Source organism: Ovis aries, chromosome 7 (assembly GCF_016772045.2).
Source record: "Ovis aries strain OAR_USU_Benz2616 breed Rambouillet chromosome 7, ARS-UI_Ramb_v3.0, whole genome shotgun sequence".
Lineage (NCBI taxonomy): Eukaryota > Metazoa > Chordata > Mammalia > Artiodactyla > Bovidae > Ovis > Ovis aries.
This window is the reverse complement of record NC_056060.1, coordinates 13354049-13367317: the sequence shown is the minus strand read 5'-3', so window position 1 is coordinate 13367317 and position 13269 is coordinate 13354049. Positions and strand designations below refer to the sequence as shown.

Here is a 13269-nt window from a genome sequence, read left to right as displayed (position 1 = left end):
CCCCTGCTCACTGCAACGAGAGAAAGCCCGAGCATAGTAACAAGGACCCAGGGCAACCAAAAATAAAGAAATTTTAAAAATTAAGACAGAAAGTGATGTCAAGAAAACAAAGGAAGGGGATGGGTTCAAGAAAGCAGTAGTGTCAAATGCCACGGAGCACTACAGACGCTCACAGGAGGAGAAAGAACTGGTGGGCTAGCTAGTTACCTAAGGGGACAAAACATTCTTCTCCTGGAAAGCATTGTCTGGATTTGCCAATTAGAAGGCCACTGGCAACTTCTGATTAACAATTTCAGGGAAGGGATGAGGTTTGGCTAAGAGGGAACTAACTATACAGAGGAAGGGTATAAAGAGAGCAGTTTTAGTATGAAAGAAATTTCAAGTCTACTGTATGCTGAGAGAAGAGTCAGGAAGACCATGATTTGAGGCAACCTCAGTGTCGGCATGGATGGCCAGTCTTAGCCTCAGTTCCATCCCTGTGAAATCCCCAATACCAAATCCTTGCCTCACTCCCACAGCCATGCCTTTGACTTGTCGTCAGTTCAGTTCAGTCGCTCAGTCATGTCCAACTCTGAGACCCCATGGACTGCAGCATGCCGGGCTTCCCTGTCCATCACCAACTCTTGGAGTTTACTCAAACTCATGTCCATCAAGTCAGAGAGATGCCATCCAACCATTTCATCCTCTGTCATCCCCTTCTCCCGCCTTCAATCTTTCTCAGCATCAGGGTCTTTTCCAGTGAATCAGTTCTTCACATCAAGTGGCCAAAGTATTGGAGTTTCAGCTTCAGCATCAGTCCTTCCAACGAATATTCAGGACTGATTTCTTTTAGGATGGACTGGTTGGCTCTCCTTGCAGTCCAAGGGACTCTCAAGAATCTTCTCCAATACCACAGTTCAAAAGCATCAGTTCTTCGGTGCTTAGCTTTCTTTACGGTCCAACTCTCACATCCATGTGACTACTGGAAAAACAATAGCTTTGACTAGACGGACCTTTGTTGGCAAAGTAATGTCTCTGCTATTTAATATGCTGTCTAGGTTGGTCATAGGTTTTCTTCCAAGGACCAAGTGTCTTTTAATTTCATGGCTGTAGTGACCATCTACAGTGATTTTGGAGCCCCCCCCCCCCCAAAAGTCTCTATTTCCATTGTTTCCTCATCTATTTGCCATGAAGTGATGGGAGCGGATGCCATGATCTTAGTTTTCTGAATGTTGAGTTTTAAGCCAACTTTTTCATCCTCCTCTTTCACTTTAATCAAGAGGCTCTCTAGTTCTTCACTTCCTGCCATAAGGGTGGTATCATCTGCATATCTGAGGTTATTGATATTTCTCCTGGCAATCTCACCCCGGCATTTCTCATGATGTACTCTGCATGTAAGTTAAATAAGCAGGGTGACAATATACAGCCTTGACGTCCTCCTTTTCCTATTTGGAACCAGTCTGTTGTTCCATGTCCACTTCTAACTGTTGCTTCTTGACCTGCATACAGATTTATCAGGAGGCAGGTCAGCTGGTCTGGTATTCTCATCTCTCTCAGAATTTTCCACAGTTTGTTGTGATCCACACAAAGGCTTTGATGTAGTCAATAAAGCAGACGTAGATGTTTTTCTGGAACTCTCTTGCTTTTTTGATGATCCAATGGATGTTGGCAATTTGATCTCTGGTTCCTCTGCCTTTTCTAAAACTTGTCGTCACCTGATCCCTTTCTTCCCAATCTGTCACTTCCCTTCTGGCTAAAGTTTCTGCCCTATTCTGTGAAGAAATTACAAATTCAGAGAAAAATGAACATACTGCTATGTTCCAACAGTCTACAGAGAGCGGATCAAAGGCCTGGGAGAGGAGAGAGGTAGGACTCTATCAGACTGTATTCAGAGAATGGGAATCAGATGATTCTGGGTTCAGAGAAGAAGCAGGCCTGGGTCATGAGGTACCATGGAACAGATGCGGAAATTGGAATCATGGCTGGTGAAGTATAACTTAATGGTTAAATTGCTTACTTTTGATATAAGTCTTTGACAGCAGTTGGTCTGACTGGCAGCTGAAAAATGTGCTGCTCATCAAGAGGATTTTGTTCATAATATTTTATGCAGGATCTAAAGAGAAAAAAAAATTCACTTTTAAAAAATGAATAGTGGACATACTGCTCATAAATATGAAATACATTTTAGTTGAGCCCAAGTAAAGGTGTAAGTGGGGAGAAAGGTATCAGAAAGACAAAGACAGGCAAAAGAGAGACAAAGATACAGCCTCCACTGTTTTCCAAGTATGGGGAATTAAAGAGTTAACTCACACTACTGATCTTTAATGGGAAGAAATACCCCCCAAACAAACAAAAAAACCTAGTAACAATTTGAAACTTTTCCCTTTACAACTAAGGCGAATTCTAATTCTGGAAAAGGCAATGGTACATTTTCTTTCACAGGGAAAAAGAATCCAAGTTCTTCTACTCAATGGTATACTTATTTCTGGTTTGAAGCCTCAAAAAATACAAATAAGACATACAAGATCCATGTGTGAACATTATTCCAAACTATTTTTAGCCAAACTGACAGACCCTCTAAAATTTCAGCAACACTACTGACATAGGTCTGATAAAATCTGATTCCATTCAATCATCATATAGATGGCTGGCTAGGATTAGCTTGACTCAAATTTATAGGGATATGAAGAAAAGAGAAGGAACTAGTATTTATTAAGCACCTGAGTGTCAAGTACTTTATGTATATTACACTGTTTTTATAGATGAAAACCAAGATGCAGTGAAAGGAAACTTCCTTAGAGAGGAAGTGCCAGATCCAAGTGTCCAGCTCGATTCCTCCTGAATCCAAAGTCTTCCCTTATGGCAGTGACTTAGAACCTTTCTGTTACTCTGAAGACAAGGTGCACAGATTCTATCCTAACTGATAATAAAAAGGGCACTTATTTTGGCTGCAACTATTTCAGAAGAGAGTACATTTTTATGAAGCAAACAACAGAAATACTTACTGTGTTAGAGAAAAGAGGAGTTCATGTTGAGGTTTAATGAAAAGCATGCAACTGACTACTATTTCAAGAATATGGTGGAGTTTTTGAACACGATGAACCTGCTCCTGTGTATCTACTGATGGAGAGATGAAATATTCCTGGAATAAAAGAAAATGGACATGGGAAATAAGGAGTTACAGAACAAGCGGCATCTCTGGAAAGAATTAACTATGCCTACTACAGCTGAGTGGGGATGTTTGATTAACAGGTGGGGGCTTGGGGTTAGGGAGAAGCCACTAGGTAGCTTTCCTCCTCTCAATACTATTCTTTAAACTAAACTCTTAAGTGTCTTCACTGAGAATGTTCTAAGCAAACCATTACGCATATTCTCTGGTAAAGGCAAATCACAGAACTGCTTCACCGAGGAGGTCCAAGTAGGTAACTAGTACCATCCACCAAACTCTCCAGATGGAAAGAATGGCAAACCCACAAGATAATTCTTAACTTCAATAAGCTTGCCAGGTTGATGGGCATATTCACTTCTAAAAATAGATAGTAAACCTAAGTACCAAGAAATAAAGCAAGTGCATTGGTAAGCTTCTACTAACATATATTACTGGTAAATTGGTATGACCTTTTGGAAAAGAAAGTTGGCAAGGTTATGTCAAGCATCATAAAATGCTCAGACCTATTTCTGAGAATCAATCCTAAGGAAATAATCCATGATAAGTGGAATTCTACAATTCTAAGATTCTCATCCCCTGGAATATACATCTTAATAATCCCTTCTCCTCAGATGAGGCCAGGATGTGTAAATATGATAGGCTGTTACTCCCATGATTACGTTACTGACTGACTTTGACTTAATCAAAAGGGAGATAATCTCCTGGTCATTACTTGTGACCTTGTCAGTGAGCTCTAAGCATCAGAGATGCTCTCCTGCTGGCTTTGAAGAAACAGACTGTGGCACCGTGGAGAGGGCCACATGGAAGAACCCCCAAGTAACCTCGAGGACATGCAGATGGTCCTGGGCCAACAGCTAGCAAGAAAATGGGAACCTTCATCAAAGGGTCACAAGTCAATGAATTCTGTCAACAATGCGAAGGAATCTGAAAGTGGATCTTTCTCTAATCAAGTCTCCAAATGATATCTTGATTTCAGCCTTGTGAAACCAGAGCAGAGGACCCAGCTAAAATGCTGACCCAGGTTATTCCAAACTGTGAAAATAACACAAGTAGGAAAATAGTCATGGTCCCAGGAAGGGAGGACCCAAAACAGTCCCATTCACCACTGGCTACAAATTACGACATTCCTTGCAGCTGCCACCTACATTCTCAGGGGTCCCCTGACCACTCTGGGAAGTGGACCACCTAGGTCTTTTTTTTTTTTCTTTAAACAAAGAACAGATCCAGACTGTCCTTCCCCTTCGATTATCTCTGCTCATGCTACAACCCAGGCTGGTCTACCTCTTCCCTGTTCCCAAGACCCCACACAGAGGTGATAAAACCTGAAGTTCCTGATTATTTGGGAGGCAGTACAGCCTCAGGTCTATAGTCACAAGGAATTGAATTCTGCTATCAATAATAACTCGTATGAGCAGGAAACAATCTTCCCCTACAGGCAGGCTCCAGACAGGAACACAGCCTGCCAACACTCTGATTTTAGCCTAGTGAGACCCAGACTAGACTTCTGAACTATAGAACTATAAAGGAATGCATTTGTGTGTGTTGCTTTAAGACACTAAGTGTGTGGGGGTAATTTATTATGGCAGCAATAGAAAACTAATATTGCTGCAAACCACTGGCATCTGAATCATCTGGAGATGAGATGGTTTGTTTAAAAAAATATATTCCAGGGAGTTCCCTGGTGGCCTAGTGGTTAGGATTCTGGGCTTTCATTGCCACGGCCAGGGTTCAGTTCCTGGTCAAGGAAATGAGCCACAAGCCACGTGGTACAGCAAAAACAACAACAACAACAACACATATTCTAGAGCCCTCGACCTACTGAGTCAAGGGTCTAGGAATCAGCATTTTAACAAGTCTTCTGGAAGATTCTCAAAGTTTAAGAACTATTGTCTCAAAAGTCTGAAGTCATAATTGAAAAAACAGGCATATTAAATGACTTGAGGGGAATTCATAAAAATAAGGGTACTCACATTTGAGTGATGAGATTAAGGGTATAATTGCATTATATTTTTATTTTCAAAAAGCTATTACTTTCCTAAGCTTAAGAAAATGTATTAAAAAGTTTCCACTAAAAATGTACACCTTTAATAAAATGTTTAAACTTGGAATATCAAAAATTAACCTCAATAGAATCCAGTTGAGTGTTACATTGCATAATAGATGAAGCTGGAGTTATCCTATCTTGTATTTTTATGAGACCAGATATCATTTGAAGGTCCATTTTCTAAGAATCTTCCAACATATGTCAAAGGTCATTATGGATACTCTTTAATCTCCTTAAGTTTCTCATTCAAGATACTAGGGAAATACAAAAGCTCATAATCATGACCCTGAAACACAGAAATATTGTTTGAATCAGTATGTTAAAGAGCATAGCAAATTCTCTGGAAAGTAATCTTTTATGTGTAAAAGAAATGGGTCAAGATACTCCTCTGGTGGTCCAGTGGCCAAGACTCCACACTTTCAATGCAGGAGGCCTGCGTTCGACCCCTGCTCAGTGAACTAGAGCCCACGTGCCACAACTAAGACCAGGCCCAAGCAGATAAATACATAAAAATAAAGAAAGAAAAAAAGAAATGGGTCAAAAGAATATAAAGCAAATAATCCTCTGGAGGGCTTATCAAACATAGAAAGGCATTCTCTAACCATTTTAGATAAATGAAGAATTGTGGAAGCACACTGGCTTAAGCAGGACACAACCCTATGTCAGTATCACAGGTTTACAGACAATGAGAGGTGACATGAAATGGGCTACTCTTTTGTTTATTTTACTAGACAGTGTAATTAACTGCCTGTCTTAATTTATCTGTTTCCTAGGACATAAGCTGGCACAGAATAGGCACTTAATAACTGTATGGCAGAATGACCAAATAAAAGAAAAATCAACTTGAGAATAAAAACTCACCAAATGATTCAAAGATGCAAGCTCCTGACCTATCGAGAAAAAACAAAGAGATGCCTATAACCTTTATGTTTTATCTACTAGAAATCAAACAAGCTAAGAAAAACATTTCATAGTTCATTTATAAAAGAAATGCTCAAGCTAAACAGTTTCTCACAAAATGCCAAATTTTCTTGTACATTACATCATAAATATAAATTAATACTTATTCTAAAAATGATCACAGTTTGCCCCTAATAAAAACAAGGTGATGAGTATTAAAACAGCATGCCATTTTTAAAAAGGGTTTTATTTACTACATTAACCCTAAAGACTCTCAAAACATTTGAAATAAAGACAAACAAAACCTGTAGTTATCTTTAATCTAATATATTTATCAAACAAAAAAATAAGGCTCAGAAAATGAAAGTGCCTGTCTCATAGTGAACCAGACGCAAAGCCAGGGCTACAAATGATTAGGGACAAGTACAAAGATAAAATCTGAGCATACCTATGGCTGACAACTATGATGTTGCTTTTAATTTTCTCAGTTGGGAAAGGGACTTACCTATGAAAAAACAGATATAATCTTTCTTCAGTTTATCCAAACCAATTTCCAAAAGCATCTGAACTGGAACAGTCCCACTGAGAGAAACCGTGTCCATGGTTCCATAGTAAGATTGATGAATGAGCTTACTCAGTAAACTGTTACTCCCACTATGAAGCTAGAAATTGGGAAAAGTTTATAAAGCCACAATTAAAACTATAAAAAGTCCAGTAAGTGAAAGAGAAGCAAACTGTATTAACTAAAAACTAAAAAATTATGAACTTACATTTTTCATCTCCTGACATTATAAATTATTTGAATGAAAGCCTCTAAGTTACAAACCTATCAGTTTCTAAGATGCCATTCCCCAAACCTCCTTATTGGCTATAATAGCCAACAGACTAACTCAATCATTTGGAGAATAAAAAGAGCTGTGAACTTACTAGATCTAACATGTGTTCCAAATGCTAAGCAATTAAATTTAAACATACCTAAAATATTTGACATTTTCTCATTTACTGTCCTTCTGTTAACTCAAATTTCCAACATAATCCTTTGCATTTTTCTTTTTTAATACTATTTTCACTTTGCACTTGTTGCACATGGTAGGATATACTTGTAAGTATCTCACAAACAGAAACTCTTAAGAAAAAAATCAATGGGCAAGACTAAAATGCACAGAATGATCAAATAGAGGGAGGGTTTGCAAGCTTCTGCTCTAGAGGGTATCTCTGTTCACACCTAGGAAGTTTCTATCTTGTTATGAATTGGCAGTTGCATTATTTAAAATAATTCTACTAAATGAGGAATCTTTTTGTTTCTAGCTTTTAACTTAGATTTTTTCATTATAAAACTATAAATTCATTATGGAAAATCCATAAAATCCAGAAATGTATAATGCAGTTGGAGAAACTTATTTGTAACCCTACCACCAGAAGGGATTGGCATATTTTAGTGTATTTGTTCACAGGTTTTTCTCTCCAAGATTTCTATCTTTCATACAATAGTGTGTAAAGTCTTTTTACTGAACGTTGTAAGCATTTCTCCACACACCACTGTAAGCATTTCTGCACATCATCTGTAGCAACTATTAACATGTTCCATTATGCGGTTGTTTCATGATTTACTTAGACATCCATTAATAGGCAGGTCATTTACAATTTTTGCTACTGTAAATGAGGCCATAATGAGCATCCCAATACAATCTTTTTTTAAAAAGGTTCATTTCATTTGGCCATGGTGAGTCTTCGCTGGCGCACTAGCCGCAGCAAGCGGGGGCTGCTCTTCACTGTGGTGCCGCGGTGTGGCTTCCCTGGTTGCCGAGTACAGGCTCTAGGCTTGTGGGCTTCAGTAGTTGTAGCTCTCAGGCTTAGCTGGCTCTTCTGCATATGGCCTTAGGATGGATTCACTTTGAGGATCTCAGTACATTACCATAACTGCTTTACAGTGTTCCAATCTCATCAGTAGCATATGAGAAGGGCTGTTCACAGCAACAGTAATGACCATAGAGGTAGCTTACAAAGGCTGTGCACTTAACTATGAATTAGGTCCTACGTGCTTCACATAAATTAAGGAACCTGGCCAAGTTTATACAGGTAGAGAGCTGCAAAACGAGAATTCAAACTCAGGCAGTCTGCTCCAGAGCTTGTGCCCGTCATCAGTCTGCTCTGCTGCTGAAAAGGAGCACACACACACTACTGAACCTACCCATGGCTGTATAGCACCACGCTGCAGACTCTGGATGACCAATGAGAAACACTTCACCAAGTCTTGATAAGAAATCACACCTCGGAAAGCAAGTTAGTCTAACATTATTCTCATAGTTATTTCTGCAGATCAAACACGTCATTCATTTTAAGGATACACAAATGAAGAGGAAGACAAGTATCTGAACTTTATGGATGGTGAAAAGGGAGAGAAATTAAAGCCCCCCCAAGGGACCATTTTTAAAGAAAGAAATTAAACTCGTTGCCGTAAAATAATATATTCAGTCAAATATTATGGAATATCTTTTCCTTTTCCTAATAATTATAATTTCACTAAGATATGTTTTGGTTAATACAAATACAGCATAGAACCCACCTAAATCTTCAGGCAGGAGAAAAGAACAGGTTCTATGAATTGCCTGGTCTTAGTACAATTCTTGAGCAAAATATGCCAATGCGTTATTAGAACTGAGTTTGATAAAACAGAAACCAGATGTCCATACAAGGCTAGCAATACACATTATTATTTTCAAAAGACTTAAAATTAAACCTAAGAAATAACAGGAAAAATTTTATTGCACAATGCTGATGGACACCTACTACTGCTCATTTTGCACCACAGCTGCTCAGCAAAATCGAGATCACCCCGTACTGTGAGAAGACACTCAACAGACCCATCAACTGCAGCAGCGTCATGCTTCACTGTCTGGAAAAGAAGTGAGTGCCAGAAAATACTCAGTTTATTTTTTAAAAAGCGCAATAGTTTAAGACCAGTAAACTTTCAAATGCTACTCTAAGAAAAGGTGGGATCATGAACACACATAAAAAAAGGCATGAATGTATCTTCTACAACTTCATCCATTAATGAGGAGATACAAGTAAATAGACAGTGAAAAACAGAACCCTTAAAACTGCTTTCAAACTCTGATGCCTAAAAGCAAGCATCTGACTTTCCTCCCCTGGAAAAATATTTAATTACCTCGGTCTCCATTTTCCCACTTGTCAAATGACAACAGGTTTAGCACAATTTAATAATGCCACCGACGGCACAGTAATGTACTATCTCATAGCCTATTAACATGCTATAATAATATCACCTCATAGTATATTAACATAGTCATTTCCATTTTTCTTCAGCTAAACAACTAATAATAAATAGTCCCAGTTCTCTTTAAACATATCAATCAGTTTTTAAGGAAAGTAATCACTAGTGCTGACATCAAAGACCAACAAATAACTACCCTCAAAATGCTACCTTGGGACCTACTCAGCAATTTTCCAATTAAAAATCCATGGTAACTAGCTAAAAAAAAAAAAAAGAAACAAAGGATATAATGTACACCAAGATAAATACAATTAGCCTGCTCTATGTTATTTGAAAACTGTTGAGAGTAAATCCTAGGAGTTCTCCTAACAAAAAATTTTTTCTTTTTTCTATTTAATTCTGTACCTATATGAGATGATAGATGTTCATAAATATATTGTGATCATCATTTCATGATATATGTGAGTCAAATCATTATACCTTAAACATAAAAAAAAAAAAGCTACCTTGGCTGTAGCAGACCCATCTGAGATTGTATGATGTGAAAGACAAGAGTACTACCCCATTTTACACGCTCTTTCAGTGTACTTTTCTGATAACGGTCACTTACCTCGGTGTCTTTTTTTGTAGAATCACCAAATTCATTCAGCTTATTTAACTCTAGAAAGTGGCAAAAGCTTATTAAACTCTGGATTTTATTCTCCTTCTTTCCAAATTATTTCCACTCTAATCCTGTTTTCAAATGGCAAATGAGGAGAGTAGAATGGTAACCAGGTATTTTAGCAATTATTTAACTCTCCCATGGAGGCTGAATAAGATGCCCACTAGGCAGGGGTATGAGGATGGACTGAGATACAATGAAAGCTCCTGGCACACATGTCAAGCACATGGTAGGCGCTCTAAGGCCACTGTTCCATCCCTCCTCTTCCACAATCTCAAATATGACTGTAGTATATAAAATATAAATTAAATACATATTATTAATTCTTAAAATCACTGAGATTTTTATCATTAGCATTTCAGAATGAAAGCTGTCCCTCTCAGCATGACAGACCTACAGCTTTAGGTAGATCTACCAAAAAAAAAATATTAAGCCTAAAAAAACAATTTACATTTAAATGTAGCAAGCATAAATTCCCAATTAAGAAAAATAAACAAAAGCCAAGTGTGAGTCAGGAAAACAAACACCATTCAGAAATTCCTGCACAAGTTCAACAGCAGATTTTGCTTCCAGAGGCTCAGGCCATTCAGTTACGCCAGTCCTCAAACCATCAGCCAAAACCTGTAAGAGATTTAAGAAAAAACAAACAAACAAAAACCCCCAAAACTTGTTAGCAAAATACAAAGTTATCAGTAAGATGTATTTATCAATAGTAATAACATTAGTATCTTTTTTCTTGGCTGCACCACCCACCTTGTGGGATTTTAGTTCCTGCACCAAGAATCAAACCCAGGCCCTCAGCAGGGAGCATGGAGTCCTAACCACTGGACCTCCAGGGCATTCCTAACACCTGTTTTTCTTGAATGGTTAATGAGACGTCAGGAACTATTTTAGATGTTTCATATGCAGTATGTTATTTAATCCTCACAAAAATCCAGTGAGGCAGATACTACTACTTACTGTCACTCACATTTTATTGAAACCAAAAGAGGTTAATTAACTCGCTTAAGGTCACACAGTTGCTAACTAACAATGCCAGGACATACATCCATCAGTTTGATGCTAAAGATGGTATTCTGGACTTTAATTATATGTGCTATAGAGACTGAACAGAAGTTTACATAAAAATAACATGAATATGTATGCCTATATGTAGAGTATCTAAACTGAAGTAAGGAAAGAGGTTGAGGTCAAGATAGGCTGGAATAGCCAGAGGAATGATGAGAAACACTGGCTTGACTCATATGGGGGAACCATCCCAGGCAAAGAGCAGGGGATAAGATGAAGAGGGTGAGCTGTTTCCACCAGGGTGGAGTAAACATCCAGGCAACAGCAGGAAATAACATGACTAGGAGTAGGGATTAAACAGGAAGAGTGATCTTAAAGAATTTTAAAATTTCATTTGGAAGACAACAGCCACTGTTGATTTTTTGGCAGGAAAATGACATGATCAAGCAGCTGAGAATTCCCCCATCACAAATACTCAGGATAGAGTCTAAGGAAAAAAAGAAGTATGATGTTTCTCAATAGAAGTAAGATCATCCTCCACCCCCAGGGAGTCTTTGGAAAAATGTGAAGATAAATTCTGGTGTAACAGTGACTGTGGGCACTTAGTTTGGTAAGGGCCAAGGATGCTAGATGGCGCTAGTGGTTAAAAACCCGCCTGCTAAAACAGGAGACAAAGGAGACTCCTGTTCGATTCCTGGGTTGGGAAGATCTCCTGGAGGATGGCATGGCAACCCGCTCCTGCATTCTTGCCCAGAGAATCCTGTGGACAGAGGAGCCTGGCGGGCTATATTCTGTAGGGTCGCAAAGAGTCAGACACGACTAAAGCAACCTGGCATACACGCAAGGAGGCTACATATCTTCCAGTGTGTAGAATGGTCCTAAACTGCAAAGCATGATTCCACCCAAGATGCCAAGAGTGTGTGTCCTTGTGGAGAAACAGTGAAAGATCATTAGAGTGGTCCAGAAGGGAAGTGACAGGGGCTTTATCTAAGATTCGCACAGTGAAAGAAACCTCAAAGTGGGGGGAAAAAAGTATACTCCAGAGAAAGAGACAGATAGATGGGCAGACATATATGAGAAATAGAAGAAAAGAAAAGAAAATCCTACCTATTTATAAAAATACAGGGGATTGAACTTGGAGAAACAATGGCAAAGTGCACATCGAAAAGTCTGTGAATTTCTAAGAGAGACTACATCAATAACGTAGCTTGGACTTTCAAGTCAGATAGACATATATTTGAATGAGTTTTAAACCAGCTCTTCCATTTACCAGCTGCTGACACCCCAGGCAACATAACAGAACCATCTAGCACCACACACTGGGCACACAGTGGAACGGCAGCTCCTAGCTGTGGCAGTAACCAGATCGTACTCAAGTAAAAGGTAAGGTTTCTAGCCTGTGAACGGAAGGAATGGTGAAACTGCAGACAGAAATCAGGGGCTTATTAAAGTGATCCAGTCTGGAGATCTGATTCAAGTTTCATGTTGGACAAACTGAATTGGAGGGAAGAACGCTCTATTAGAGTGGGAACTGAACTGATGAAAATGGGAAAGATCAGAAGTGGAAGCAGCTTACAGACAGCAGTCTGGAGTTCCCTTATAAAGGCATTCATCAAATCACGAAATGGATAAGCCCTCTGCTGGGGTGGAGAGAGGAGGGCAGAGATAGGAGGTTAGAAGTATGACAGAAGCCCACGGGAAGGGTCCTGAAAGAGGAGCTCTCAAGGAAGAAAAAAGATGAGAAAGGTAGAAAAGGTATGAAGCTTTTCACAAACAGGGAAATAATGAGAGGAGATGAAAGTATGAAAAATGCCTGGAACTGTGGTAGAAGTTGAAGGCACCACGAGGTACCTGGCACTCAAGTCTAGTAGGGGAGTCAGAGGAGTAAAGAAATTACTGTTTGATAAACCCTCTGACAAGGGGTATGTATAAAGTTCTATGGCAGAACAACCTATTCTGGGGAATCGGTAAGTCGTCTCAGGTGAAGATGTCACAGAAAACCCAGCAAAGAGGTGGGAAAAGGGCACACTAGGCAGATCAAGACACATACACACACACACCAGAAAGCAACGGCGTGATGGGGCTGGAGCTGTCTTAAGCAGGGAGCTCAATGCAGCAGAGGAGGATGTGAGATCAAGCTAAGGAGATAAGTAGGAGCCAATCAGAACATGAAGACATGGTCAAGGTCATCAGCCATCAGAGGAATGCAAATCACAACTATACTGTGGGACTTCCCTGGCGGTCCAGTGGTTAAGACTGCACTTCCACTGCAA

At 39.2% G+C, this 13269-nt stretch overlaps 1 protein-coding gene across 11 annotated transcripts in view; it reads right to left on the bottom strand.

The window, feature by feature from the left end:
- ZWILCH (zwilch kinetochore protein) overlaps positions 1-13269 on the bottom strand; it is a 42211-nt gene that overhangs the window by 7625 nt on the left and 21317 nt on the right. For all 11 annotated transcript variants that reach the window (XR_009601413.1, XR_006060301.1, XR_006060302.1 and 8 more), the window contains 8 exons: positions 10516-10609; positions 9938-9987; positions 8883-8988; positions 8284-8363; positions 6598-6754; positions 6054-6082; positions 2985-3121; positions 1997-2092 (listed from right to left, as the gene is read on the bottom strand). Coding sequence is in view for 7 of the 11 variants with exons in the window: in XM_060418878.1 (XP_060274861.1) it covers positions 1997-2092; positions 2985-3121; positions 6054-6082; positions 6598-6754; positions 8284-8363; positions 8883-8988; positions 9938-9987; positions 10516-10609 (749 nt within the window). In the remaining 4 variants the exon portion in view is untranslated. The remainder of the gene's footprint in view (positions 1-1996; positions 2093-2984; positions 3122-6053; positions 6083-6597; positions 6755-8283; positions 8364-8882; positions 8989-9937; positions 9988-10515; positions 10610-13269) is intronic.